The 27,566-nt window shown below is 47.3% G+C and overlaps 1 protein-coding gene across 1 annotated transcript; it reads left to right on the top strand.

The window, feature by feature from the left end:
- The first annotated feature begins 16 nt into the window (after positions 1-16).
- ATP1A1 (ATPase Na+/K+ transporting subunit alpha 1) lies at positions 17-27,566 on the top strand. Its single transcript, XM_055711592.1, has 23 exons — positions 17-264; positions 7,868-7,975; positions 9,202-9,261; positions 10,301-10,504; positions 10,862-10,975; positions 11,505-11,639; positions 11,837-11,954; positions 12,914-13,182; positions 14,248-14,446; positions 15,870-15,979; positions 17,374-17,508; positions 18,072-18,264; positions 18,761-18,936; positions 19,484-19,620; positions 21,523-21,673; positions 22,251-22,419; positions 23,040-23,194; positions 23,560-23,683; positions 24,463-24,608; positions 24,734-24,864; positions 25,451-25,552; positions 26,678-26,769; positions 27,226-27,566. The coding sequence occupies exons 1-23, from the start codon at positions 253-255 to the stop codon at positions 27,252-27,254; spliced, it is 3,069 nt and encodes a 1,022-aa protein (XP_055567567.1). The 5' UTR covers positions 17-252; the 3' UTR covers positions 27,255-27,566.

The following is a 27,566-nucleotide window of genomic DNA, read 5'->3' as shown; positions in this document are numbered from 1 at the left end:
CCGGGGCGGGGCGCTGAGGGTTCTTTATGCGGCGGGAAGCCGGCGGCGCTCGGAGCTGCGGGCGGCTGCGGCGACAGAGAGGAGCGACCCGGGCCGGGCCGAGAGGGGGGCGAGCGAAGGAGCGGAGCCGCGGAGGAAGGCAGCGGAGGAAGGCAGGCGAGCGGCGGCCGTTCCGCACCTGCCGCCGGCCGGGACACGTGGCGCCGCTGAGCCCCGCTCCTCGCCCGCAGCCGCACGCAGCCGCCCGGCACCATGGGCAAGGGGGTGAGCGGCGGGGCCCCGGGGCGGGGCGCATGGCCGGGAGGGGGAGATTCCGGGAGCGCCGCCGGGTTCCCCCGGGCTCCGCTTTCCCTCCGGTTGGAGCGGGCGGGGCCGCGCTTTGTCTGGGGCGGCGGGGTGGCGGCCACGTTGTGTGTGAGCCGGCGGTAGCGGCCGTTAGAGGGCGGCGCCGGTGCCGCCGGCCCCGAGCAGCGTGCCCCGCCGCCGGGGGAGGAAGTCACGGCGGAGCCAGGCGCCGCCGCGCCTCTCCCCCGGGCCCGGCCGCAGACATGGCCGCGGAGGGGGCCCCGCGCCGGTGAGCCGCGGCTGGGGCGGGGGGCGTGCGGCCCCGGTCCCGCCGCCTTCCCCGAGGGGCCCTTCGCCCCCGCGCGTGTGGGGCCCGCAGCCCCCGGGCCGGCGTTATCGGCTGCCCTTTCGGAGCGGGGCTGCCCCCTCTCCCGTCAGAGTGCTTCAGACTTCACGGCGGGGGCGGGGGGGAAGCGGAGTTGTCCGGATTATTAGGGTTCATTAGGGCTAATTTGGCTTTGGGTAGCATTGAGAGCGCTGTGGGAGGCTGGTGGCAGGAGGGACATGATCGCCTCTGCCTTTATGATGTTTGTCCTGTTAATTGGGGCGATAGAAGCCTCACAGGAGGCTGTGCAGCTGTTTCTACCCTGTACCTGTGGCGTTTCTAGTTCAAAACCCCAGGGACAGGAGTCCTTAATTCGGATCGTACCTTTTAACTAAAGGAGAAGTGTATCTGAAGGCTCCTGAAAACAGGAGCAAAGACTCCTTGGGGTTGGACGCTGTGACCAGGCGCCCACGTGTGGAGCAGAAACACCTCTTGGGCTGCTCCGATTTTCTCTTAATTTTGAAAAAGACAAGACCAGTTTCTGGGGTTTATATATTGCTTGGACATTTGGGTTTTTTCCTGTCAAATACTTCCCTGCGTTATCTTGTGTAGCTAGAGTTGTGTAGGCTTTTATTTACCTTTGTTTGAGATTTTTTAGAATTTTTAGTAATTTTAGGCTGGCTTAGCCAAAAGCTGAATTTCTCCGCTTCTCGAAGGAGAGTGTGACGGTGCAGGGTTGGAGGAGTGGAGGTGGGAGCGTCATCCCTGCCTACAGGTGTTCCGCGCTTCCCCAGGCGCTGTTCAAACATTGCCTTGACTTTGCATTGTCCTCGCCAGCGGTACAACAGCGGCAATGTTGACATAACCTCGTGAATAGTAAGGGAGCTGCAAGAACATGGCTGAATGGACAGTTATTCAGAAGAGAGAGGGTTGACGAGTGTGTGGGATGGGTTTTCAGGGGTTTTTTTTGGTGGGGTCTCTTTGGTTTTGCTGCCCCAGTGAAGTCCTTTTGATGCTTGGCAGCCCAGCGTGGCGTATTTCAGTACGGTGAGCTACAGGTAGTAGTAGTACAGCGTACAGTGAGAGGTCATCTAAGAGATAAAATGTTGAGGGTGGATCGGGTGGTGGTGCAGTCTTCTGGATGCTTTAAATCATGGAAAAATCCATGTGTATACATATGGCTGCGGTGCAAAAGGCCTCCAGAGGCTTGGCTGGACTAATAGGAGGTAGAAATGCTTTCTAATATAGAGGGCTGCCAGCTGTCTCGCTTCCACTGCAGGTTTCATAGGTTGCGTGGATCATAAAGCAATTGGCCTGAAACTGAAGTGCCGACACAAGGGATAATTCACCAGGGTATGGCTGCCTCAGGCTTTCTGGTAGCAAGTCACAAGATTTGTTTGTTTAGCGGTGAGAATGCATGCGGGCCATAGGGGAGCCCCTGAAAAATGGGGATGTGAGGGCAAGGCTGTGAAAAAGGCAGTGTGTGGCTGCAGCACTGAACAGCACGTGCCTGCCCTGGGTTAGGGTGCCCAAAAAGGAAACCTCTTTCCCTATGGGATGGAGGAGAATCTAAGAGTATAAGTGTGAGAGAACGAGTTCCTTGTCTCTGTGGCTGTGAGGAGAAGCCGATCGGAGCGCCTGTTTTACTTTAAATGGTAACAGTACAAGGGGAGGGCCGGGAGCCCGTGTCGTTCAGCCCAAAAAGCAGATTATCCAAGGGGGTGTGTGTGTTGGAGGAAGGCAGAAGGGATTTCATTTCTGTTCAGAGCTGCCTGCAGGCTGCCCGCAGACAGCAGCATGTTTTGCTCGGTCTCCCTCGCCGCGCAGACATAGCGCAATGTCATCAGTGCGTGCTTTGGGTTGCTTCTGGAGGTCAGTGCTAATGCCTGAACCCCAGTTCAGGGGTTTTTCCTGTCAGAAACCAGGAAGGCTTATTGCATAATGGACAAACTGAGGGGAAATTATGCAAATCAAAGCAATCCTTATCTCATGCAATTAAGAAATCTTAAATATATTTACTCTCTTCCCTCCCCCATCTTTTTCATTCCTACTTTTTATTGCTATGGCTAGAGGATACGCCTTTTGCCAAAGCAAGCCCTGCGCCTAGTCAATACACGTTTTTGCAATAGCAGTGCAACAGGGTGAAGGCTCTCTGGCAAGTCGTCTGTCCCTGTGGATTTCAGTCCCACAGCCTGGTGGGATCCTGACCTGCTGAAAACTGCAGAAGTTCATGCTTCACCCAGGCCTTTCCAGGCAGCTGAAGTCACCGGCTCCTCTAGGGGAGAACTGTGTCCAGTCCACTTGTTTTTATGTGCTTGACAGCTACTAGAGATGTCTGGATTGATGGTAAAGATGCACTAATATTCTGGGCAAAGAATTGTGGGAGATACCTGCTTTAGCAGGGGGCTTGCACTAGATGATCTCCAGAGGTTCCTTCCAACCGTGACCATTCAGTGATTCTGTGACAACACTCTGTAGCTTCACCATGCTGAAAACCTAGCAAGGGTTGCTCAGCCGTGCCAATGGTGGCATTTGGAAAGTCAGCTCTGCACTCAGATCTTCAAGCAGCTCCAACAAGATGTAGAGGTGTTTGTGCTAATATTCACAGAAGGCTTAAGGTGTGTGGGTGGTCCTGTTTTTACCCAGATGATGAAAACCCTTGCAAAGTTTAGATCCCTTGTTGTGGGAGGAGAGCTTGTCCTTCCATAATGTGGGAAGCAGCAGTCTGCTTGCGATGAGCCATTATTAGCTGTAGAGTAAAAGCTGCTTTGTACTGTCCTAGAAGCTGAGCGTATGTTCAATTGATGCAGTTGACTAGACTTTTTGATTAAAGATAGGGGATTGAACACAGTTCTTGCAGAGGGAGTGAGAAGGATCCAAGGGAAGGCATTAGCGTCCTTGCTAGGGTCATGAGCAGTGTTTCCAGTCCAATAAGCATAGTCTGTATCATGATTCATCTGGTTAATGTATTTACTGGTGACTTGTCTCATGAGGCAGCAGGACAGTAACTTTTCTGTTTTCTCTGCGCAGTTGATTATAATGACATAAGTACTAGAACAAATCAGGCCTCCAGAGACTGCGTAATTTATTTTGGCTCTTACTTGACATTTCTTGTTGGATTAGGTGATGTTAGAATAGGGTACTTCTGAGCTTGCCTGATGATTTGCACCCCTCCCGTTTCCTGGTCAATCATGACTTGTATTGAGAACATCAGCCATGAATGGCTCAATTAGTGTGGAGGGGAAAAGCATAAGCTGTATTTGAAAGACAATAGGATTTTCTGGGGCTGTATAAAAATTCTTACACTGGTATGTACAAATGTTGTGCTTAAGCCAATGGAAAAAAAAAAAAGGATCTTGCATAAAAAAAAAACCCTGTGTTGCTTTTCCTGTGGCAGTTTTGATGAGTCAGAGTTCCTAGGCTAAGTCAAGTAATGGGGTGACATTTCTGATGAGACAGACCTTCCTTTGTGTTCAAGCCATGTGATTAATTCTCCGTAAGACGTGGATTTGAAGTGCCATAGGCCACCTGCTTATTGTACGGCAGGAAAAGGAGGGGAGAGCAAGGGAAATCCTACAGCGCTGAGGGGTGGGATGAACCCCTTGTCCCCTGGCAGCCCAGCCAGCACGAGGCTTTGTTGAACAGATTGGGCTCATCTTGCCAGAAGAGACACAACGGCCCTGAAAGCACAGAAAGGGGCAGGACTTTCTCTGATCTATGCGTCATGTTCAGATTTGAATGATGAAGCAGGAAGTTCAGACTCTGCATGAAACGATCCTGTAGCAAGAGCTGAAACTGATGCTACTGACTGACCTGCTCTGTAAGGGTGGGATGCAATACTAAAGCAACAGATGGGAAGGTGTTGTGCTTTATTTTTATTTATTTATTTTTTTAACTGAGGAACTCTGAGCTCCTTTGTAAGATGGATTCCACTATGACCCAAATGCTTGGGTGCTTAAAGAAAGAAGTAACTCTATCTGCTTTTTGTCTTGACTGCAGCTGATCACTGAGGGTTTTATTAAGTTTTTTTTTTTTAAGAAAATCGTGCTTGAACAAGGGCAGTGAGCCTTTTCGTGCTTGCCCACTTGTAGGTTGTCTCGGCAGCTGAAAGAGCTAAACGCTCTTATATTCTTGGGCTGTTCACTGGTGCCCCCAGTAAGACAGGTAACTGCGAAGTTTCAAAGAACCAAGAGGTTTTTAGATCACCTGCAAGAGCTTGCCAAGCTTTTCTGGGGGGAAGGAGCGAAGCTGAAGGTGACGGCCTGCTAGTCAAGGCACCAGCTCCTTCACCTGCGTTAGAAATCATTTCTTGCCTCAAGCAGTCATCAATAAGCATGTGTTTTGTGCAGGACTGTGTTTGAACTTGTCTGGTAGAGCTCTAGCGGAAATCAGAGTTGTTTCCTTCAGAGACTGCAGGAGAGAGATGCTTCATGGTGACTTTCTGTGAATTGCCCTGTGGCAAATTCTTGTGATGCTGGAATGTGAGGGCTATGCTGGTTTAAGTTCAGTGGCTTCTTTTTTTAAGAAGTGAAAGGAGAGTTTAGGTGCAGGGAAGAGAATGTCAGGAATGCTAGTCTGTAGTTCTGCCTCCTTTCCCTGGATGAGAAGAGGCAAAAAACTTGGCTCTGCTCCACTTTTTAAAAACTGTTTCCATTGCACAGCCCTGTAGCTGCGTGCAAGGATATGGGAGATGCAAAGCCTGCTTTTACTGAGCAGGGCAAGAGAGGGCTTCTGTGCACACGAAATGTACGAGTGTGGCCGCAAAGCGGTGTGCACAGAGGTTTCTCAGAACACTGGAAATACTTGTCTAGATGTGACTGAGGGGTTCTTTTCTAAAAGTTATCTTCCTTCTTTTTCGTGTAGTTTCACTTTTGGTTTTGGTTTCTATTTGGAATAAATAATAAAAATTTGCCGTGCTAGCTGCTCAACAGGGCAGTTCAGTTCTTGAATCCTAACAGTAGTTTCTGTGTCCAGATTGCTCTCAGGAATCTGGTTTGTGATGTGAGGTGCTCATGCAAAGATCAAGCAAGGCGATGCCTTTGAAACCTTTTCTTAATCCTGTTAATGGCTTGACTCTGGTGCCACTAACTGCTGTTTCATCTCAAAATTACATCTCTGGGATCTTACTGGGTGAAAATCTAATTGCATAAAACTTGTCAGGGATGTAATAGGTCCCATGTAGAAGGGAAGGGAAGGAAAAGCTGCTGTTGGAGGCTTCTGAGAGTCTGGAAGTGTATGGAGTGCTTAATGAAGGAACTGCGCAGTAAAGGCTGTGCTGGTGCCTGGGTTTGGTACCTTACAGGGTATCCAAACTTGTAGTTTGGGATTTTCTGCCTATAACTCTTTATTTTTTTGCCCTCTAAGTGATGTTTATATGTGCTATGTCATGATTTGTTTGTCCTTAGACGCTTGTTTACCCTGTCATGACAAGTTCTAAACTGCTGCATGATTTCATGTAGAATCAACCATAATGTAAGTGAATGAGAATCTGAATAAAGAGGCTTTAAGCGAATCATCTGCTCTGTGAAGTATAAGCAGGACTAAGCACAGACTGAATCTGCGAAAGTGTACTACTGCTTTGTGTACTATTGTCGCTGGTCAAACTGCCATAAATTGAAAGCAGATTTCTGTTGCGTAACGGGCCAGCTAGGGTGCCAAACTGAGAATGAAAGTGTTGGAACTTATCCCCCAGATTTGACCAGCCGGAGATACCACCTCTTATTTATCTTCAGTTGATAGGCTGCTTCTTGCCAGGGGACGTGGGAACCTGCAAAGGGCAGGGAGGAGTTAATGCCTTGAAGGGAACACGTGTATGCACTTAGGCATGACTTTTTCAGCTTGAGCTGGGGCTAGTGCATCAAGACTGAATAGCATGTTGCTTGCTTTCCTCCTAGCTAGACTTGCACAATGTCTGGCTGTAATCTGTGTGTTGGAGATGCCGTTGAGCTCTTATTTATTGATTTTGGCTTTTATTGAAGTGGCATAAGTTTCGTGGAATCATTTAGGTTGGAAAAGGCTTAAGATCATGAGAGTCTCACCGTTAACCTAGCACTGCCAAGTCTACCACTAAACCATGTCCCGAAGCGCCACGTCTACCTGCCTTTTGAATACCTCCAGGGACGGTGACTCAACCGCTGCCCTGGGCAGTCTGTTCCAATGCTTGGCAACCCTTCTGGTGGAGAAATTTTTCCTAATGTGCAATCTAAGCCTCCCCTGGGCAACTTGAGGCTGTTTCTTCTTGTCCTATTGCTTGTTACATGGGAGATGAGACCGACCCCCGCCTTGCTATAACCTCCTCTCAGGTAGTTGTAGAGAGCGGTAAGGTCCCCCCTGAGTCTCCTTTTCCCCAGGCTGAGCACCCCCAGTTCCCTCAGCTGCTCCTCACAGGCCTTGTTCTCTAGACCCTTCCCCGGCTCCATTGCCCATCTTTGGACACGCTCCAGTACCTCAATGTCTGTCTTGCAGTGAGGGGCCCAAAACTGAACACAGGACTCGAGGTGCTGCCTCACCAGTGCCAAGTACAGGATGATGACCGCTTCCCTAGTCCTGCTGGCCACGCTGTTTTGAATACAAGCCAGAATGTTACTGGTCTTTTTGGCTACTTGGGCACACTGCTGGCTTGTATTCAGCAGACTGTTGACCAGCACCCCTAGGTCCTTTCCTGCTGGGCAGCTTTCCAGCCGTTCTTCCCCAAGTCTGTAGCATTGTGTGGGGTTGTTGTGACGCAAGTGCAGGACCTGGCACTGTGAGCCTTCATACAGTTGCCCTTGGCCCATTGATCCAGCCTGTCCAGATCTCTCTGCAGACCATTCCTACCCTTAAGCAGATCAACACTCCTGCCCAGTTTGATGTTGGTTGAAGGTTCAAACTTGCTGAAGTTGTGCACTTGATCCCCTTGTCCAGCTCATTGATAACAATATTAAGCAGAACTGGCCCCAGTACTGAGCCCTGGAGAACACCACTTGTGACCAGCTTCCAACTGGGTGTAACACCATTCACCACCACCTTTCAGGCTCTGCCACCCAGCCAGTTTTTTACCCGTTGAACAGTACACCTGTCCAAGGCATGAGCAGTCGGATTCTCTGGGAGAATGCTGTGGGAAACTGTTTCAAAGGCTTTACTAAAGTCCAGATAGACAACTTTATAATAAACTGTAATTGCTTTGTGTGCCTGGCAGTCTCACGTGCATAGCTCACATCTGCTGCTGTAGAAGTTGGTGGTAGGGCATTTCTAACAGTACTGTGTCTTCTATTGCAGGCTGGAAGAGACAAGTATGAGCCCACTGCTACATCAGAGCATGGCACAAAGAAGAAAAAGGGGAAGAAGGAGAGGGATATGGATGAGCTTAAAAAGGAAGTCTCAATGGTAAGAGTGTAGGGCATGGAAAGAGCAGCTTTAAGAATGTTCACTATCCCCGAAGCCATGTGCCACCTGTGACTAAAAGAGAAAGAGCTAGTGTGCTGACAGCATAGTGTGACCAAAGGCACTGAACTCCCTTCTTGTCCCCTCTGTCTCCAAGCCAGACGTGCTGCACATGTTTCAGCGTCAAGATGATCACGCAGCAGGCCCTGAAAACATTGCTTCTCAAAAGGCACTTGACACGCAACCCAAGTTTCCACTTGCCTGTGTTACCTGTAGCACAATGTAGCTGCATTTGTTCACCCAGGCAAGCGCTGTCTGGATCGCGGTGTTGCAGGCTTTATTGTGCTCTCATGTGAGTGAGACTGCTGTTTTCAGTCCAGCTGAGGAGTTGAGTCTGTACAGCTCCATTTACTGCTGGCCTCTGCTCAGACTGACCTCAGTATTATTCCCTCTAATTGTTTGAGGCTATGGGGAGTGTCTCCCATCCCCAGCTGTGAGTGCTGGATGATGCTATACATCTGTCTGTGAGCATCATCCAGCTTAATCTGCTCCTTGAAGATGATGCAGGTTTTGTTTCTCTGCTGTGGATTTGAGTCTGGGCTTTTACGTTTTTGGCCCCATTGTTAGGGAGAGGGGATACTAAAGCTTACTCCAAGAAGAGATTTTGTGTTCAGTGGCAATACTAACTTAAGTATCTGCTCCCTTCAACACAACCTTTTAAGTGAGGCACTGCTCTGCACCAACGTGATCCAGTTGAAACCTGGCTGTGAAAAGGAGCCCCTTTCGAGGAAGGAACACTGCTTAAGCTGACAGCATTACTTCAAAATGCGTGAAATTACAGGGTTAATCTTCTGTGCATTCCTACCTTCCTTCCCAACTCCTTTCCTTTTCCCTCCTCCCTCACCCCACCCCCCCCAAAAAAAAATCACCCACTGAGGCTTCACAGAATCTGCTGGGGGTGTAAAGACTGCACTAAGAAATAGTCAGAGTTTGTTTAAAAAGCTGTCATGTTGTACTCAAATAGTCACAAGAACACTAAAAATGAGACTGCTTTGACTTGTAGAATGAGATTGAGGTTCGCTTCACAGAGAAGACGAGCTAGAGTCTTGCTAGCTCACCAAACTGTTAAGGGCAGAAGACCTGGGGTGGGGGTGGAATTGCTCAGCTCTTGCTGATCAGCCTGCAGGGACTGTGATTTCTTCCCCACTAAACCATTTCTTGTCTTTCAGGATGACCACAAGCTGAGCCTTGATGAACTTCATCGTAAATATGGAACAGACTTGAGTCGAGTAGGTAGACTTTGTTTTCCCTCCCTCTTTGCCCTGATCTGAAAAGCAACAGTTATGGCTCAGAGCATTTCACAAAGGGAGATCTGGGTGGTCTGGATTTTTTTGTGTGGTTTTTTTTTTTTTTCTTCTTTTTTGTTTAATCTCCCCTCCTCCAATTAATTTTCCCAGGCTTTGGGAGAACTGTTGAGCTCACAAATACTTCTCTTCATCCTCCCACTGTACAGCCTGGCTGCAATACTTTAGTGACTTTGTTAGAAACAAAGTCACTGTTATCTGTGTCTGAATTGTTCCAAGGTCAAGTTGATTCTTTGATTTATTTTTCTTTTCCCTGGGAAGCTTGTAATAAAGGCAAATGTTTGTTGTATTGCAGATGTAGTTTAGTGAGCTAGCACATGCCCGGAGACTTCATGATGGCTAGTAGCAGTTAAAATTTTACTCTTTTATAGGAAGAGGTGTGCAAATGTCCTAGCTAACATCAAAGTCCAGTGCAGAAGCACTGCAGTGGTTTTGCACCTTGGCTCTCATTTGCTTTGCTTAATAAATTTTTTGCATGAGTGCATGTAGCAACGAGCCTGCTCTTACTCTGTAACAGCAGAGACTTGCATATTTCTGTCAAAGACCTTGGCTTCTGAAAGCTGAGCTTCCTGGAAGGCCAGTCCAAAGTGTCATCATTTTTATGGCTCCCAGCTTTCACTTGTTCCATAATTTGATAGGATGGATTCCACTGGGCTGTCCCGCAGAGCTCTGTAGCCTTCTCAGCAGCCTCCTCCTGCTGCTGTAGCCTTCTTGTCCTGCCCTTCTTTAATGTTTGTAGCCCCACAGCCTGCAGGCTCCTCAAGTAGCATCCAGCATCCTGTAGCTCCTCTTTTGGCACTTGGCTTTCATGTCCTGCATTTGCGTTGCAGAGCCCTGGCAGCTGTGGAGATCTCCATTGCCTGTTAGCATCTCCTTATACCTGCTGTAGAACATGAACCAAGTTCAGAGCTACCTTCCCCAGTCAGTCTTGCCACAATGCCTATGAAAGGAACCTCTTTTCTAGGGTTTGACTTCTGCACGTGCAGCTGAGATTTTGGCTCGTGATGGCCCAAATTCTCTCACACCCCCACCCACCACTCCTGAATGGGTGAAGTTCTGTCGGCAGCTCTTTGGAGGATTCTCGCTTCTGTTGTGGATTGGTGCTATCCTGTGTTTTCTGGCTTATGGCATACAAAGTGCGATGGAGGAGGAGCCCAACAATGATAATGTAAGTAAAAATGTCTGGTTTACCTCAAAGGCAGACCGAGCAGCCCGTTTGGCTCAAAGCAGATTAACTTCCTCTAAGCATTCAGTCCAGAAGGTTTTCCCATAAGCACGGGAAATCCAGTTGTGTGAGCTTAACATGTCTTGGAGTGCTTCCACGTAACTAAATGGACAGCCAACTTCCTTTGTGTTGTGTTAACAACACTAGCTTGTGGATGGCCTTTGTGTACAAAATGTACAGAGACTGCGAGTACCTCCATGCCTTGTAACAGGGCACTTAAATACTGAGCAATTTGTCTGGACAAACTGGAAGTCTTCCAGGCAGATCATCCTCTTGACTTACTTTCTCTGCTACTTGTAGCTGTACCTGGGTGTTGTGTTGGCAGCTGTGGTTATCATTACTGGCTGTTTCTCTTACTACCAAGAAGCAAAAAGTTCCAAGATCATGGAGTCCTTCAAGAACATGGTGCCTCAGGTATGGAATACTTCATTTCCTTGAGATCTGCCAAGCTGTAGCTTGCTGAAGCTCATTAACTATTTAAAACATCGGTCTCAATTGCAAAAGGCCTGGCTGTTAGTGTGAGTTACTAGCTTTTAATTTTGAGGGGTCTATGAGACTCCTTCCTCTTCTGGCTCCAAGTAACCTTGCTAATAGGCCAGGGCAGTCCCTGGCACCCTGTGAGTTCCACTAGCTTATTAATGTTCATAGGACACTTTCTTGATAGTCTGGGAAGCTCAGTAACTGGTGTGATGGGCACTAAAACTCAGATCCTTCACAAAAGTCTATATTATACCTAACTATCTCACTGTCACCTTGGTAACAAGGAACTTCAATATCAAGGAAACAAAAATAGCTGTTTTTCTTAAATGACACGTATGAGAGATAAACATCTTGGCACAAGTAGAAACCTTGTAGAACCATAACACAACTATTTTAAGATACTCTGATCTTTTGAGCTCTTCAGATTGCTTTTGACATAGGTTGTTTCTTTACTGTCTTTCAGCAAGCTCTTGTAGTCAGAAATGGTGAGAAGATCAGCATAAATGCTGAAGGTGTTGTAGTTGGAGATCTAGTGGAGGTGAAAGGAGGAGATAGAATTCCAGCTGACCTTCGGATCATATCTGCTCATGGCTGCAAGGTACAGCAGTGACGGGCTGTGTGAAAGCTTCATTATGAAGGATGATGAATTAGTTGGGTTTAAAAGAGTGCCTTCTAAGTTGTGAATGGCTGGTGAAGTGGAAGAGAAGGGTAGGGGGAGTGCCTGCTGCTTTATCAGCCTTCATTGCTGAAGGCATCTGCCTACTTGTGTATGACAAAGTACTCTCTTCCATGTAGGTGGATAACTCCTCACTTACTGGTGAATCAGAGCCTCAGACCAGGTCTCCAGACTTCTCCAATGAGAACCCGCTGGAGACCAGGAACATTGCCTTCTTTTCCACCAACTGCGTGGAAGGTATGTGATTCTCCCACTTCCCTAGCTTATTAATAACGCTAGGGATTGAACTGCATAGGTAAGCAATGCAAATGCTGTGCGAGTTTAGTGTATTAGCTGCTAGCCTACTCCTGCTATGCAAGAGCAGGTTGAAAGTTCCCAGCAAAGGCTTTGCCTGTTGCATCTGCAGTACTGTACAACAAAGACAACTCCACAGCACTACTGTTTGGGGTTTTTCTTTCTTGCTCCTCCTTTGAGGAGCAGGTATGTGCTGTAAAGCGTGACTGCCTTGCTACAGCAGTGTTAAGGCACAGATAACATCATGTGAAGCAAGGTGGTTAGGCAGAGCTATAAGAAATGCTACAGCTGCTGCAGAAAGCAGGAATTTCGGGTATCTCTGGCAGAACTTCCTGTTGCAGCTCTGAGCATGGTGGTAGGCAGTCTGTGCCGAAGCCCAGAGCATCTCTTCCAAACCCACAGGGCGTCAAGGTGTGACTGTTCAGTGATGGGTTAAGGTTCTGCCTGATTCCTATTGTGTCCTGTCCTGACAAATTCTCACCAGCAGCTTGTCCCTTGCTCTTTCCCACTCCTCAAACCCCCCCAACCCAGCAGAACTGAAGGACATTCTTGATCTTTCTCAAGAGCCTTGGGGAGAAAAAATGGGCCTTCCCTTAAAGAAGGGAAGAGGACACTGCTTCTTGAAGATGGCTTCTTCTAATTCCCTGCAGTTGGCACTTGATTCCCTGGGATAGAAGGGAGAGGGTGTGCAGTCTGACACGAGGGTCCTGTGCAACGCTTACCTCCATTTATTTCTCATGGTTACTCTTGAGAGTACGAAATGCTACGGTGGGGGACTTTGGCCATTATAATACCTACCTGCATTATCTTGGGCAGAGACTGCTGAACTCTAGGGCAGGCTGAGCAAACTCAGCGTGTTTGGGGAAGAGGTTTTTGTTTTCTGAAACGTGTCTCTCTTCCAGGCACCGCCCGTGGCATTGTCATTAGCACTGGAGATCGCACTGTGATGGGCCGTATTGCCAGCCTGGCTTCTGGACTGGAAGGGGGAAAGACTCCAATTGCCATGGAGATTGAGCACTTTATTCACCTCATCACTGGAGTTGCTGTGTTCCTGGGTGTCTCCTTCTTCATCCTTTCACTCATCCTTGAGTACACATGGCTGGAGGCTGTAATCTTCCTCATCGGGATCATTGTTGCCAATGTCCCTGAGGGGCTGCTTGCAACAGTCACGGTGAGTGAAGTTGGAAAGAAGATGGAGTTGCATATATGGTTCTTAAGAAAATGGAGTGCTTCATGATCAGTGTGAAGTCAGAGGTAGACACTGAAGTAATGGAGTGGTGAGTGTATATGGCTAGGCCTTGTAAATTTGGTGTATTTAGACTAGTTGCCTGAATCAATCTCAAGTCCTGTAGCTGTTTTATCTAATGAAGATGGGTCCCTAAGCTAGGCCTGCACAGGGGCTTGGCACTGTAGAACTGAAGTGAGCAAGACTAGGGGTTCTGGACTTGTCTTGCCTTTTTCTGTGGCAGGAAGGGGCCTTCCTGTTACAACTGTTCAGGGTTTTTGCACACACGTGTGCTCCAGCCCTCCTACCCTGAATGGCTGGCAGAGCATCCAGCAAGCGTCACTCTAGTCCCGTCCTGGCTTTTGATCTGAGACCTGGCAGAGGTTCCTGTAAGTTTGGTTTCCTGAAGAGATGGTGGGAGTATCTAGGTGTGAAGTTTGGTTTCCTGAAGAGATGGTGGGAGTATCTAGGTGTGCTCAGCTGTGCAGGGGGAGGCGGTGGGTAAGGCTGGGGGCTTCCATGCAGCCTCAGGAGGCAGAGCAGCAATGGAGCTGGGAAATGCACAGTTGGGAGCAGGAACCAGATAAGAGCCTCTGGTGAGAAAGGGTAGCTGGAGCTGCTGTCCTCTTACACTGGTGAGTTTCAGCCCTGTTGTCACCAGACCTGTTTCAGGCCTTTCTCATACATGGCCTGTCTCCACCTGTTTTGCAGTTTTCGACTTTAACCAAAATGTTAGTCTAGGGCATGTTAATCCCTTCCCAACACACTAAGAAGCAGGAGACTGAAATCTTGCAGGTCCTTTTCTGGACGGTTTGTGATGAGGAAAATGTGTCGTTTAAATCTAGCAGCTGGGCCTAAATGCTGCTGTTTATTTTGCACTGGCAGGGTGAGCCTGGAGTTAGGTATCACTGCAGGGTATGTAAGCTGGTGGTTGTTCCATACCCACAGTGAGTTGGGTAGCAGTGATTTGGTGCACAAGCACAGCCAACCTGTCATCTTCCTTGTCTCCAGGTATGTCTGACGCTAACAGCTAAGCGTATGGCTCGTAAGAACTGCTTGGTGAAGAACCTGGAAGCTGTGGAAACCCTGGGCTCCACGTCCACTATCTGTTCTGACAAAACAGGCACTCTGACACAGAACCGCATGACGGTTGCACATATGTGGTTTGACAATCAGATTCATGAGGCTGATACTACAGAGAACCAGAGTGGTAAGACCATTTCTTTGCACTTGAGGCATTTCAGAAAAAAGCTATTTTTTAATGGAGTTTCCTGTACTTCTAAGAACCCATGTTTCTAGCATTCCAGTACAAGTGAAGTTCACAGTGCAAGGGCTTCTGACGTACTATTTACAATGAGTGTTAAAAGACTTGGTGACACACAGAAAGCTTTGCACTGTACCAGTTCTGTTTAATCCTTAAACTCTGTATAGGCTGTTTTTGTCAGAATTACTGGTTTGATATTTGAGTCTCTTGAATGTTCAGCCCCTTATATTTGTCCAGTGTGTACAAATACTGTTCTGCACTTCAAAGTACCCGATTAGTTTTGCCAAAGCGTATCTGAAGAAATTGCCCCATCTTAATTCTGCTAAAAGCATGGACAGCAGAGGTCTTGACCCTGATAATAAACTACTTGAGACTTAGATGCAGATGGAAATTTCCCATGTTGAGCTAGATGGCTGCCCTGAACAGGGGTTTTCCCAGAACACCCTGGTTGTGTTTACGGAGTGGTAGCAGTGAATGAAGTGACAGTAAAACTTCAGCAGGAAGTTTCTTTTAGATATTGATAAGAATCTGAAATCTCAATGTGCTGTGCAGTTCAGAGAGGTACTTGCATCTCCAGAACTGTTTAGTACAACCAAATTCAGGAGTTTTCCAGCTGTTGTCTAGCTTGTGAAACGTCGTGCTTGCAACACGTTATTAGCATAAACTTTTTCCAGTGCTGCTGCTGCGCCCTGTCCCCAACCACTCCAAAACATTGTGCTTGATTGAACCACTTAAAAGAGCTGCTTTACTGTTCTTGGTCTTTACAACTAGTGCAAAGTAACAAGCTATAAATAAAGTGTTATTTGGAAGCTCTCAGTTCTGGCTTGGCAACGGTTGGCTTGGCTGCAGTAGAAATAAACCTAGAAGATGTCACTTCATGGAAAGTACATTAGCTTATCAGTTAACTGGCTGTTCAACTAATCTCCCTTGAAGCCAACTTAAGAGCCAGCATGAGAGGAGCAGTATCTTTACTTAAGCATTGTTCCTTTGGGAGCTATTTCATCCAGTTCCTGGGTGATGGATAAAGTGGAACCCAGCATCCCTTACTCAAGCCCCTCTGAAAGAATAATGTCTGTCCAGAATCCCTTGGCCAAAGTTAGCATGGCCGCTGCTGCTGGATCCAGCCATTGCTGGAATCTTGAAAGCAGAGGTGTTTTCCTGCACTGTTGCTATTTGACCCTGAGGTCTCAAAATAATCAGCTGTTCATCAACTACCTGGGAAAGGAGGAGGATTGAAAGAGTTGTAGTGTGCTAGCAGGCTCTAATTTCCTATTTCTGAGGTAAAGGCTTCTTGCTCCAAGCCTGTGGGACTCTGGGCTTCTGTGATTTTTCTGGGGGGGGCTTTTTGACATTCTTCCCCTGCTTTCAGGTGCTTCCTTTGACAAGAGCTCAGCTACTTGGGGTGCTTTGTCCAGAGTTGCAGGTCTTTGCAACCGTGCTGTGTTTCAGGCCAACCAAGAAAATGTACCAATTCTGAAGGTGAGTTCCTAAAAGAAATGTTTGTTCTGTTCCTACCACTACCCTTTTGTAATGGTAGTGAGATTGTCCTGTGGGTCACAGGAACCTGCAAAGCAGGGGTGTCTGCTGCTCTTAATCTTTTCTGCAGTCTGGTGCTTTTATAGATGTGCTACAGGCAGAGGAGATTGGGCTGGGAAGATGTTTCCTACAGCAGACTCACTGCCACCCACTAGCATCTACAGTCTGTTTGGGAGGTCAGATACTTGACAGGGCTAGGAAAGACCAGAAGGCTTTTCTAGACGTTACTCAATGGCTGTTCTAAGAACTGCTATCTCTGGCATTTGTACACAGCTACAAACACCCAGTTCTGGAAGCTGGGAGTAGATGCCAGAGCTGGGGGAGCAGCAGTGGGAGACTGTTTGTCTTTAGCCAGTCTGTTCTTGCTGGCAAGTCTTGGTTTCTTAAGCTTTTGCTGGTTCAGCACTGGTGCAAACACCAGCATAATATCAATTCAGATTCCCACTTCTGAACTGTGACCCAGCCAGGGTTGAAATTAACTGTACAGCGCTTATAATCTGTCAAATATTAGTCATGTTGCTTAGTAAGCTTCTTCCCAAGGGTGTTCTGATGCTGTAGTAATAGAAATGATGGAACAAACTTTTTTTTCTCTAGCACTCCTCTGACTGTAACTTCAGGTCATGTTTTTTAGACCCAAGATGAAGAGCTGGAGTTACTCTCATCTAAGGAAGGCTTGGGAGGGGCGGGAGGGTTGAAAAGTCTTGAGATACCAAAAAGCAGTTAAAAAATAATAAAAAATAATTCTCATCACAAAGAGATCAGAAGAGCAAGAAATTTGGTGCAAATTGCAGCAAACAGAACTGCAGCAGGACATTGGGCACACAGAGTTCTCCAGAACTGAGAACCCCATCTACAATCTCTGAGCTCTAACCTTATGAGGGAGGAGGCGTGGACAGATTAAATCTTCTCTGCCAGAGGCTTGATAAGATGATCTTACATTGGGGTGGGAAAGCACGTGCGAGTGTTTCTGTGTATGTCATCAGTCTTCATCTCGCCTTTGCTGTTCGTCGTGGCAAACGGCTTACAGCCGTTCTTCTCAAAGGTTACCTTCCAGCCTCTCTTTCTCTGACTGCACCTGATTATCTGACTTTCTCTGCCCTTTAAAAGGGCTTCTTGACTTTGGCACCAGAAGACTGCTGCTCTCTCAGGCTGGGAGGCCTGGCATCTGAAATACAGTATTTGTCAGTGGTAGGTAATAGAATTATTTATTCCCTGTTCTCATATCATGTTATGTAGAAGCTGGGACTAGGCTGAGATAAATAAACTTTTTAAAAATATCTGATCTTCTGTGGTGAGTCCACTGGGATGTATGCTTTGATAGTTGTCTCTTCCCTCAGAGAGCTGTGGCAGGAGATGCCTCTGAGTCTGCACTTCTGAAATGCATTGAATTATGCTGTGGTTCTGTCAAGGAGATGAGAGAAAGGTATCCCAAAGTGGTGGAGATTCCATTTAATTCTACCAACAAGTACCAGGTAAGTGTGTATTCTCTTGAGGGAGAGCCGCTGTGTGACACATTTACATAAATTTGCACGCAGTGTGCCTCAAAACTTGTTTTGGCACCAAAATCTTGTCTAGTCATTGCTTGCTTGTAGACTGCTGAAGACTATGAATTTAAGTTGAACAGACCATATCAGTTATACTGCATAAAAGCTTCTGGAGCTGCCCTGACCCTAAGGTGTCATGACGCTGCTGTGAAATGGCCAGGCATGCTTCCCTCCTGTGCAGCAGTAATGCGTGGAGAATGGAAGAACTCAAATCTGGAAATAGGAATGAACTGCTAGGAAATGGCCTTAACGGGTAGAACTTGGATACAGAAAAGGCCACTGCAACATCTGTGCTTATAATGTGAATGTTAAAGTATACATAGTAATTCCTTAGTTTGTGAACCTCTTTTTAAAGTGCAGGTAAAGGAAAAGCAGAGCAGAATATCACAAACTGTCCTAAGTTACCGTAGGCACAAAACACTGAGAGATGGTGATTACTCGTGACCTTCACAGTACATGTCTATAAAACAATTTCATTGCTTCCACCCTAGCTGTCTATCCACAAGAATGCAAATCCATCAGAATCCCGTTACTTGCTGGTGATGAAGGGAGCTCCAGAGAGGATCTTGGATCGCTGCAGCACCATTCTTATTCATGGCAAAGTGCAACCCCTGGACGAGGAAATGAAAGATTCTTTTCAGAATGCCTACCTTGAGTTGGGAGGCCTCGGGGAGAGAGTGTTAGGTAAGGAACAGCAGCCTTTATCAATTGGAAAAAGATTTGTCCTTCATGCTCCTGTGCAGAGTCCCCACAGATTAAGTACTGTGTTCCTGCAGCGTAACCATAGCGTGGTGTTGAGTCAAGGTCACTTCAGCAATTCATATAGGAACAGGTCCTGCCTTTAGCCTTTAATCTAAAAGGCAGCCTGCGGGGTCTTGTCTTGCCCAGCGGCTGGGTTGCCTAGATCAAAATGAAGCAGAGCATTTGGGACCTTCAGGTCTCCGTGGGGCCACGTGGTATTAGATTTGCTCCACTGCATGTGAAGCAAGCTGTGTCTGGGCACCTAGCAACAGCTAGTAGTTATCAGAATAGGAGCGTGGCTCCGGCCTCAGTAGCCTTGGCTAAACCTCTGACACTGCCCTGTTATTCTTGCGTAGCTGTTTGCAGAAGCAATAAGCATTTGTTCTCTCTGCCTCCTGATCTGTAGGAACAGAGTAAACATGGGTTTGATGTGTTACAGGATTCTGTCACTTGGCTCTGCCTGATGATCAGTTCCCTGAAGGCTTCCAGTTTGATACAGACGAAGTGAACTTTCCTGTAGACAAACTCTGCTTTGTAGGACTGATGTCTATGATTGACCCTCCTCGTGCTGCTGTGCCAGATGCTGTGGGCAAATGCAGAAGCGCTGGGATCAAGGTAGTTTACTCCTGGGTTGAAAATTGCCTTGCTCTATACCTGTGCATGTAAAGGGCTTCCCTTAGTCTCTGTGTCACTGTAACATGAGTGAAGACAAGTGTTAATGAGGATTTTTGTAGCATTACTCCAGGCTTCATTTCTGAGTTAAATACAAATGCTTGTGTGTTAACGGACCGAAAAAATGAGTTAGACTCCAAACTGCTAGAGCACTGGCAGGCGCTGGTGGTGCGGTGTCCCAAAGCATGTGATTTGGCTCAGGTGTGTTCTGCATGTCCCACAGTACTGACCGAGATGAGAGAGCAAAGCACAGGCTGGAAACGGAACTGGATCTGTTGACTCAGGATTAGCAATTTTCTGTCTTCCATCCACCTCAATCCCTTGCATGCTGGTAATAGGTTACTGCCTGTACCTCAGCCTTGCTCTGTGCCAGGGCTTGCTAGCAGAACAAAAGCCACGTGGCCTTTTTAGTCTCAGGGGACCCTGCCTTCTGGGCAGTGTTGCTCTGCAGCACAGGCAAGGGTTTCACGGCAGTCTGTTTGCATTTCAGGTTATCATGGTTACTGGAGACCATCCGATCACAGCCAAAGCCATTGCCAAGGGTGTGGGCATCATCTCTGAGGGCAATGAAACAGTAGAAGATATTGCTGCTCGACTCAACATTCCCGTCAGCCAGGTCAACCCTAGGTACTGATGCTGGGGGGGAAGGCCAGAGCTGTTAAAAGAATTAAGCCCTTGCCTCTCTTCTTGCCTTGGATAATCCCTCAGCATCTCTCTCTAGACATGAAAAGCTTCGCAGCGTCTGCTTTGCTCAGCATGTTGTGGCTCTTCAGTGTGTATCTTGAGTTATTGAACAATGCATAAGGCTGTCTTGAATGTGCTTGTGTCTTATGCATGGGTAGTAGTTAGGAGTAAGCCCTATACAGAAAACCCAGGTAGTTTCTTTCATCCTTTTTTGGCCCTGTAGCTGCCTGTCCTGATGGTCTGTCCCCATGCTGGGGGAGAGAAACAGCTGGCTGGGTGAAGTCTTCTGAGGATTAACTCTTTCCCCATGAGCTGAGCATTTGCCCTGCCTGGTTCATGTCACTGTGCAAGCCCCACATACTGGCCCAATGTAGCAGGCAGGAAAAAGCATCTGAATTGGCATGGGGGAGGGAGGTGGCTGGCTGGGGACTGTTTTGAGCAATGCTGTTGCAGAGCCCAAAATGCACGTACTCCTGTGATTCCAGATCTTTAAATAGTCTAGCTTTGCCCTCAGACGTATACTTAGTCAGGCTTGTTTAGTAATACAACTTACAGGTTCATGGGGAAACTCCAGTAAAAAGAAAATACCCAGTTAGCTAGTCACAGTCCAGACTGAATGGGCTACCAAAAGTAAACTCTGTTTAACTGTTCTATACTCTTTAGGGAAAAGAGCTGAAATGACACCTATAAACTTGATTACTCAAAGCCCAGCTCTGTCCCTCTTGCTCTCGGACTTCTGGGTCTGACTGCAGGTGGGCAAAGGGAGCAGGACTTGGGCTGGGTAGAGGAATTGATGCTAGCCAGTAGCTAGAAGCAGCATAAATGTGAAAATGGAATTCCTTCCTCTTAAGAGGTTAATGTTTGCCTTCATAGCCTAGTGCAGAACTGAGGCATCCTCAGAAAATGTCCTTTGGCATAAGCAGGCTGTTTGCAGAATGGCTGGGCTGTCTGCATTGCTTAGCTTGACCCAGCCTGTGTTTGAGCTGGAGGGTAGCCACCTAGCTTATGAGCTGTGAATAGAGACACCCTGTGGAATGAAATAGCTTGAGGATGACAAGTATTGTGGCTGATTTTTTTTTTTTTGGGGGGGGGGGGGCGGGGGGGAAGTGGTTTTGTTGGTTTGGTATTTTTTTTTTTGAGGGTAACTTACCAACCTGGCAGTGCAGGCTGGGGATCAGTGGGCTGTGTGACTGAGCAGGTCAGCAGCTGGCTGTGAGGGTGGGGAAGGAATTTCCCTGTCTAAACTGGGTGATGTCACGATCTGTGTGGACAGTCTCCTAGACCTATAAGGGATGGTATGCTGAGTGAGAGAGGTGGTATTTTGCTGTAGCGTGCAGGGTACCGAACCAGTCTAAATATAACGTGGCATGCTTTTGTTGCTGAAGAGTGTGGAATAGTTGAACTGGCATAGGATGGGCTCTCTCTGTGAAGAGCCAAGTGTAGATCATCAGCCTGTTGCAAAAGAGATTGCCGGCAGAAGACCGCAGCATCTCTCGTGATGGTGGAAGCCAACTGCCTCAGCCAGGGCTTCCTTTCTTGCAGAGGGCCCAAGAGCTGTGGTAACAAATAGTTTTTGCCTTGGTGCATTTTAAAAAGCAGTAGAAAGAATGAGTCTGCTCATGGGGCTTTTTGTCTGTTGCTTGGTGCTGTCTTTTTCTTTGTGTTCACCATCTACCTTGGAGCGTGAAACTTCTGTGCAGAGGCTGCCTGGATTAGTATTTAGTCACAGCAGGAGTTGGTCTTTCCCTAGAGCTCTGGAGAGCCATAGTTTTATGGGCCAAATACAGCTAATGAGAAATCAGTTGGACTTGTGAAGTAAAACATTATATTGTCTCTTGATTGCAGAGATGCCAAAGCTTGTGTTGTTCATGGCTCAGATTTGAAGGATATGACTAGTGAGCAACTGGATGACATCTTGATTCATCATACAGAAATTGTCTTTGCCAGGACATCTCCTCAGCAGAAGCTTATAATTGTGGAAGGCTGTCAGCGGCAGGTAAAGAGAGGGAGTCCAGGGATTTCATGTTGGAGAAATCCCTAGAGAGATATACGTAAACCTGTGTGTGTGTGTGTATATATATATATATATAAAACCACAGTCAACCCATGCTGCCTTCTGAAGTGGCAGGGCTTAGTTTTCTCAGTGCCCTCAAGTAAACAACCAGACTAGATCTCAGTCTTTCAGCAGCTGAAGGCAACTGTCAGGCTGCTCTACGATACATAAATATAAGGGTCTTGCAGGAAAACATTTTCCGTTTTTACTGAGGCTTTCTTCTGATCCTAGGGTATTTAAATTGTTTAATTTCTAAATGCTCTGGAGGTGCCTGGGAGATGAGGATTCAGCATGTTTATATATTGTCCAGCATCACCTTTGGGGAGAGCAGCATGGTTCTATGATAAGCCTGATCAGAACAGGGAAAGGGGTGAGGGGAGGACAAGGAGAAACTGAGGTATCTTTGTTGTAAAGTGAAGTAGATTTTATGCTTCATCTCCTGAAAGACAGGAGAAATGTTTTGGGCCGAAAAGCTATTACACGATGATTTCAGTCTTTCTCTCCCTGTTCTTGTGACTAGGGTGCTATTGTAGCAGTCACAGGTGATGGTGTGAATGATTCCCCAGCCCTGAAGAAGGCTGACATTGGTGTTGCTATGGGCATTGCTGGGTCAGATGTCTCCAAACAGGCAGCTGACATGATTCTGCTAGATGATAACTTTGCCTCCATTGTCACTGGTGTTGAAGAAGGTGAGTTTATAGCTTGTCTACAGTAGTCACAAAGTGGTGTGCTTCAGCAATGTAACTTACTGATTCCCTCTGAAACAGAAGCATCTGGAGGGCTCTCCTTTATTTGAGCTTGTCTCCATGATAAGTGTTTTCAAGGAGGGCCGTGCTGTCCTCCTCCCTTCAGGGTCTTCTCCCCTTCCGTGGGACCAGCATGACGCTTTGGGATGAGTAACAGTAGGAAGCAGCTGAGCAACAAAAGCTACTTTGTCCTTTTGCTTAACACTGACCTTACAGTCATCTTTGCCAGCTGAGTCTGACACATTTTCCTCCCTGATGGAGCAATAGCTCTCAAACAGGAACAGAGCAGAGGGTACCTTCAGGGGCTCCTAACGATCTTGGGAAACCAGGGCTTAGTATCCTTAGTATGCAGTGAACCCTGATTGATTGATGTGACCAAAAATACTACTCTCTATAGGCGATGCCGTGCGTGGAGCACACAGTCTCATCCTTACATGCAAGAGAACTCTACAATTTGCTGCACTAGCATTTTGCCTCTCAGTGCTACTGAAGCTGCCCATGAGCTACTTGGCTGCTTTCTGCCGATTAGTGAGAGTTGCATTGTTCTCTCTTCCTTGCCACAGGGCGCCTGATCTTTGATAACCTGAAGAAGTCTATTGCTTACACCTTGACCAGTAACATTCCTGAAATCACACCGTTTCTGATCTTCATCATTGCAAACATACCCCTTCCACTAGGAACAGTCACCATCCTCTGCATTGACTTGGGCACTGACATGGTAAATGTCTTTTTGTGTCAGGAAGAAATTTTGGGAAGAAATGTGGGTGTTCTTGGGTACCCTAAAGAAAAGGCAGGTGGAAGGAAAATGCTTAAATACAGTTTTCTCTAGCGTTCTGGTTTAAAATCAGTGACTGTTTGGTACTCGTAATCCGTGCTCCCTGTCTCATGGCTTTCAGAGTCTGAGGATCCTTCAGTTCCATGTAAGGACAAACCGGGGGTGGGGGGTGGGGTAGGGTCCCTCTTGAATACTACAGCTAGAGGTTTTGGGCGGTGCTGTTTGTCAGGTTGAAAACATGGGGCAAGGAAGGCTGTACACAGTGGAAAATTGAAATGGTTCTAACAGTGGTCCTACCACCTCCCAAGGTCCCCGCTATCTCCCTGGCATATGAGCAAGCAGAGAGTGACATCATGAAGAGGCAGCCCAGAAATCCCAAAACAGACAAGCTGGTGAATGAACGGCTGATCAGCATGGCCTATGGGCAGATTGGTAAGCTGGTCTGTTTTCTCTGGCACCAGTTTGAACTCGGTGGTAGTGGGGGTTATACGCCATCCTGAGTCAGTGACTGCTCTGGTAGAGTTGAGGTTTGGGATGTATAAACCAGAACCTCAGGCTGTTAAGAGCTCTTGCCATGATTCTGCCCCTGTGGCACATAGCGGTGGCTTGTGCAGCTTGATCCATTGAATTGCTTTCACAGTAATTTTGTTTAATTGCATAGCGCTGTAAAGGAACTGGCTGACAACCAGCTCTCCTCTGGTTCAGACTTGTTCAGCAAGAACATAGATCCCATTGTTAGTTTAATTAGAAGTAAAGGATTCTCTCCAGCGTATCCCTAAACACACAGTATTAGGAGTCTTGATTAAAGGCAGCTACAGAGACGTGCCCAGTTCACAGGACAGGAGCGCATGCTTAATTGCAGCAGACCTTGGGAACCTTCTTGACTATATTTTGCAAGGATTGGGGGTGGCCAAGGCTTAATGAGAATACAAAGGGAGTTTTATCTTGTGTCCTTGAGTACTATGCCATCACAGCACAGGGCAGCACAGAAGTAACTCTGTACAAAGTTGGGAGGAGAAGCTGCTCAGCAAAAGAGTCGCAGCTGAGTTTGATGTTAGTGTGAACTATTTCTATAGCTGCTGCATGGGAGACTGAGCCCCTCAAGGAGTAATGTTTGAGGTGGTTGGGGTCTCCTGCAAACTGTTTTCTGTTAATAATTGCACTGCACAGTAGCTTCATCAGTTTTTTGTCGTTCGTTCTTACGTGTTTAGGTATGATCCAGGCCCTTGGAGGTTTCTTCACCTATTTTGTAATCATGGCAGAGAACGGGTTCTGGCCTTCTGGCTTGCTAGGGATCAGAGTTCAGTGGGATGACAGATGGATTAACGATGTGGAAGACAGCTATGGGCAGCAATGGGTAAGTTGTGAGGCACCACTTGGAGGCTGCCAGCCAGAATTCTAAACGCCTGCTGAACTTGGTGTGAGCACCAGAGCAAAGGCAGCATGTCTGAATGCATGCTCTCTGTTTTGTCCGCTTTCTAGACCTACGAACAGAGGAAAATAGTGGAGTTCACTTGCCATACAGCCTTCTTCGTCAGCATTGTGGTTGTGCAGTGGGCAGACTTGATCATCTGTAAGACCCGAAGAAACTCTGTCTTCCAGCAGGGGATGAAGTAAGTCATAAGTCAGGCTGTCCATGGAGGGATTTAGAATTGGATTCTGTGTATTCTCCAGCACATGGCAATCTAGTTCTTCATCCCAGCACTCTCTGGGGATCTTGGCATAAGTCTTGAACAGTGTGGTGCCTTGGTAGTGGATAAGAGGGACGGGGTGCTCTGTTTCTTGTAGTACCTGTTGCAGTAGTCAGGCTGAGACAGTGCGAAGTGCTGACTTCTGTTGGCTGTGGGAGCTAGCCCACCTGGAAGGACAGTGACATACTCCAGCGCACAGCGTTGTGCAGCAGCAGAGCAGCTGATCAAGAGATCTGGTGGCGTGAACCCCAGCTGCCTTCTGAATTTGTAATGAAAGCAATTGCTGGCTGACTTAGTTGTGAACTGGAATGTATCTTTTGTCTAGAGACATAATACCCTTGTGACAGCTGGGCCATCAGCTTGGATGGCCTGATAGTCCCCACCTGATGGATTTCTGGGCTAGACCAAAATGTCTGTTTCTATCGACTACCATGTGGCAACTAGGTGGTTTTTCAGGATGTCATCTGTGAGAGTACTTTGTTCCTGACTGCATTTCTGTTTCTACTAGGAACAAGATCTTAATATTTGGTCTCTTTGAGGAGACCGCTCTGGCTGCGTTCCTCTCCTACTGCCCTGGGATGGATGTTGCTCTAAGGATGTACCCTCTCAAGTAAGTTGCATCACATTTTTTGTGCAGCAGGCTGTACTGCAGAATGGTAGTGCTTGGGTGGGGAGATGGATAAAAGTGAGCTTGTGGAGCATGAAACCTAGTCCTCAACCCAGAAGAGCTCAGGCTAGAGGGTGTGAGTGGTCCTTTGCTGTAGTGGGGCACACCAGGGGTTTGCTTTGCTTTACTGTTTGTGGGGAGCCTGCAGTTCAGTGCCCCATTGAAAATTAGCAACGTGACTTCAGTTGTGCCACTGTGCTGTAGTGCAGCTGCTCTTGTACTTAACTTGCGTGGAGTATTTTATGGGTAGGGGGCTGCACCTCCAGAGAAAGCCAGTTGAATTGCTCTGAAACACAGGCCAGGTGACTCTTTATTAAAGAACTGGTGATGACATCTTGTGCCTTTTTCTACCTTCCACGGAATTGGCACAAGTAGTAAAAATCTTTTGAAGGATGCTATGTTAGGTGCAGATGACCAGTTAGTGCATAGTAACTTTCTGATGTTGGGAGGGTGCGAACATCTTAAGCATTGCTCAACAGTGTTGCAACACTTTGTGTCCAGGGCTTAGTCTCAAACTTTGAACAGTCCTAAGTGCCACGAAATTTTTCATTGCAAAAAAAACAAAACCAACAACCCACCCTGGTACCTCTTGCAATCCATTCAGAAGTGTTGTCTAGAGTTTGGTGCTGAAGTGTCAGCATTTCTGAAGAAAGCTGGCCTCTGCCCAATGCCTGCAGCAGCTAGATGTTAGCACGTGTAAATCTGGGGAAACCAATGCAGTTCAAGTGAGCAAGGCTGTGGGCACAAAGGTTGTGTGTACTTAGAGGAAATATTGCTACATTAATAGGTGGGGAGGTGCTGGTACGGAGATGAACAAAGGTGCTATGACACACCTTGTGCTGGAATTAATATCCAAAAGTGGATGAACCTATTGCAGCAGAAGACTTGATGGTAATTCTTGGCTTGGAGGATTCTCAGCTAAACCACAGCCTTGTGGGAGCTGGTGCCCTGGCAAGCTGGGACATGCCAGCCTTCCTGCCCTCTTCTGTGCCGTCGAGTCAGAGCTCCGCTAGGCGAAGAGAGAGCATCTCCGCTGCCTGTGTTCTCACTGTCTCCTCTCCCAAACAGGCCAACCTGGTGGTTCTGCGCTTTCCCATACTCCCTTCTCATATTCCTGTACGATGAAGTCAGAAAGCTCATTATCAGACGCAACCCTGGTGGTAAGAATATGCTGCTAATCTGTGTATTTCCTTCCCCACCTTTTTACGCTGCTGAGCTCTGCAGAAGCTCTGACGGTGCTCAGGGACCCCCAGTGCTGAGCACTATGCAGGGATGTGTTTTGCTGTGTTTTCCCTTCCTCGACATCAATAGTGCAGTGAGTTCAAATTGAGGATTTCCTCTGTCCTTCTGCCTTCGTTCTCCAGCAGTATATGAAAGTACTGATGCACTGAAGGAGGTGGAAAAGACTGATCAATGCTTGGGTAGTTCTAGAAAGCTGGTATAGAGCCCAAAAACTGCAGCGCATTAACAATTTGTCACGATTTTTCCATTGTGATGGGTCACTTACTAGTTCAGGTGCTACAGTGCAAGCTTTCGAAGCCTAAAAGCAGCTCTCATGAACTTCATATTGGTCTGCCTCAAGACTAAACCTGCTTTCTTGCTCCCTTTTCTTTTAGGTTGGGTGGAAAAAGAGACCTACTACTAAAAAGCGCCTGTAAAACATTCCACGCACAGCCCATGCCACCTCTCCACCATCTCCCCTGTGTGCGTACTTCATCTTTGCAAGCGCAGAACTGTGCCTGGGCAGGAGTGAGCTGAAACTAAAGGAAACGTGAAGAAACATGGACTGGAGGAGAAAGCAAGGGGGAGGTGGGGGTGGGGGGAGTGTCTGACCATCAGTCCATGGGGATGAGAGTTTGAGTAGTTTTATGTGCCTTTTTTTTTTTTTTTTGTAAAAGGAAACTGAAGATTTTATATGTGGATTTTTACAAATAAAGATGGATTATAAGAGGATGCC

Source organism: Falco cherrug, chromosome 5 (genome assembly GCF_023634085.1).
Source record: "Falco cherrug isolate bFalChe1 chromosome 5, bFalChe1.pri, whole genome shotgun sequence".
In the NCBI taxonomy this organism is placed as follows: domain Eukaryota; kingdom Metazoa; phylum Chordata; class Aves; order Falconiformes; family Falconidae; genus Falco; species Falco cherrug.
Note: the sequence above shows the minus strand (reverse complement) of the source record. Positions and strands in the feature narration are given on the sequence as shown.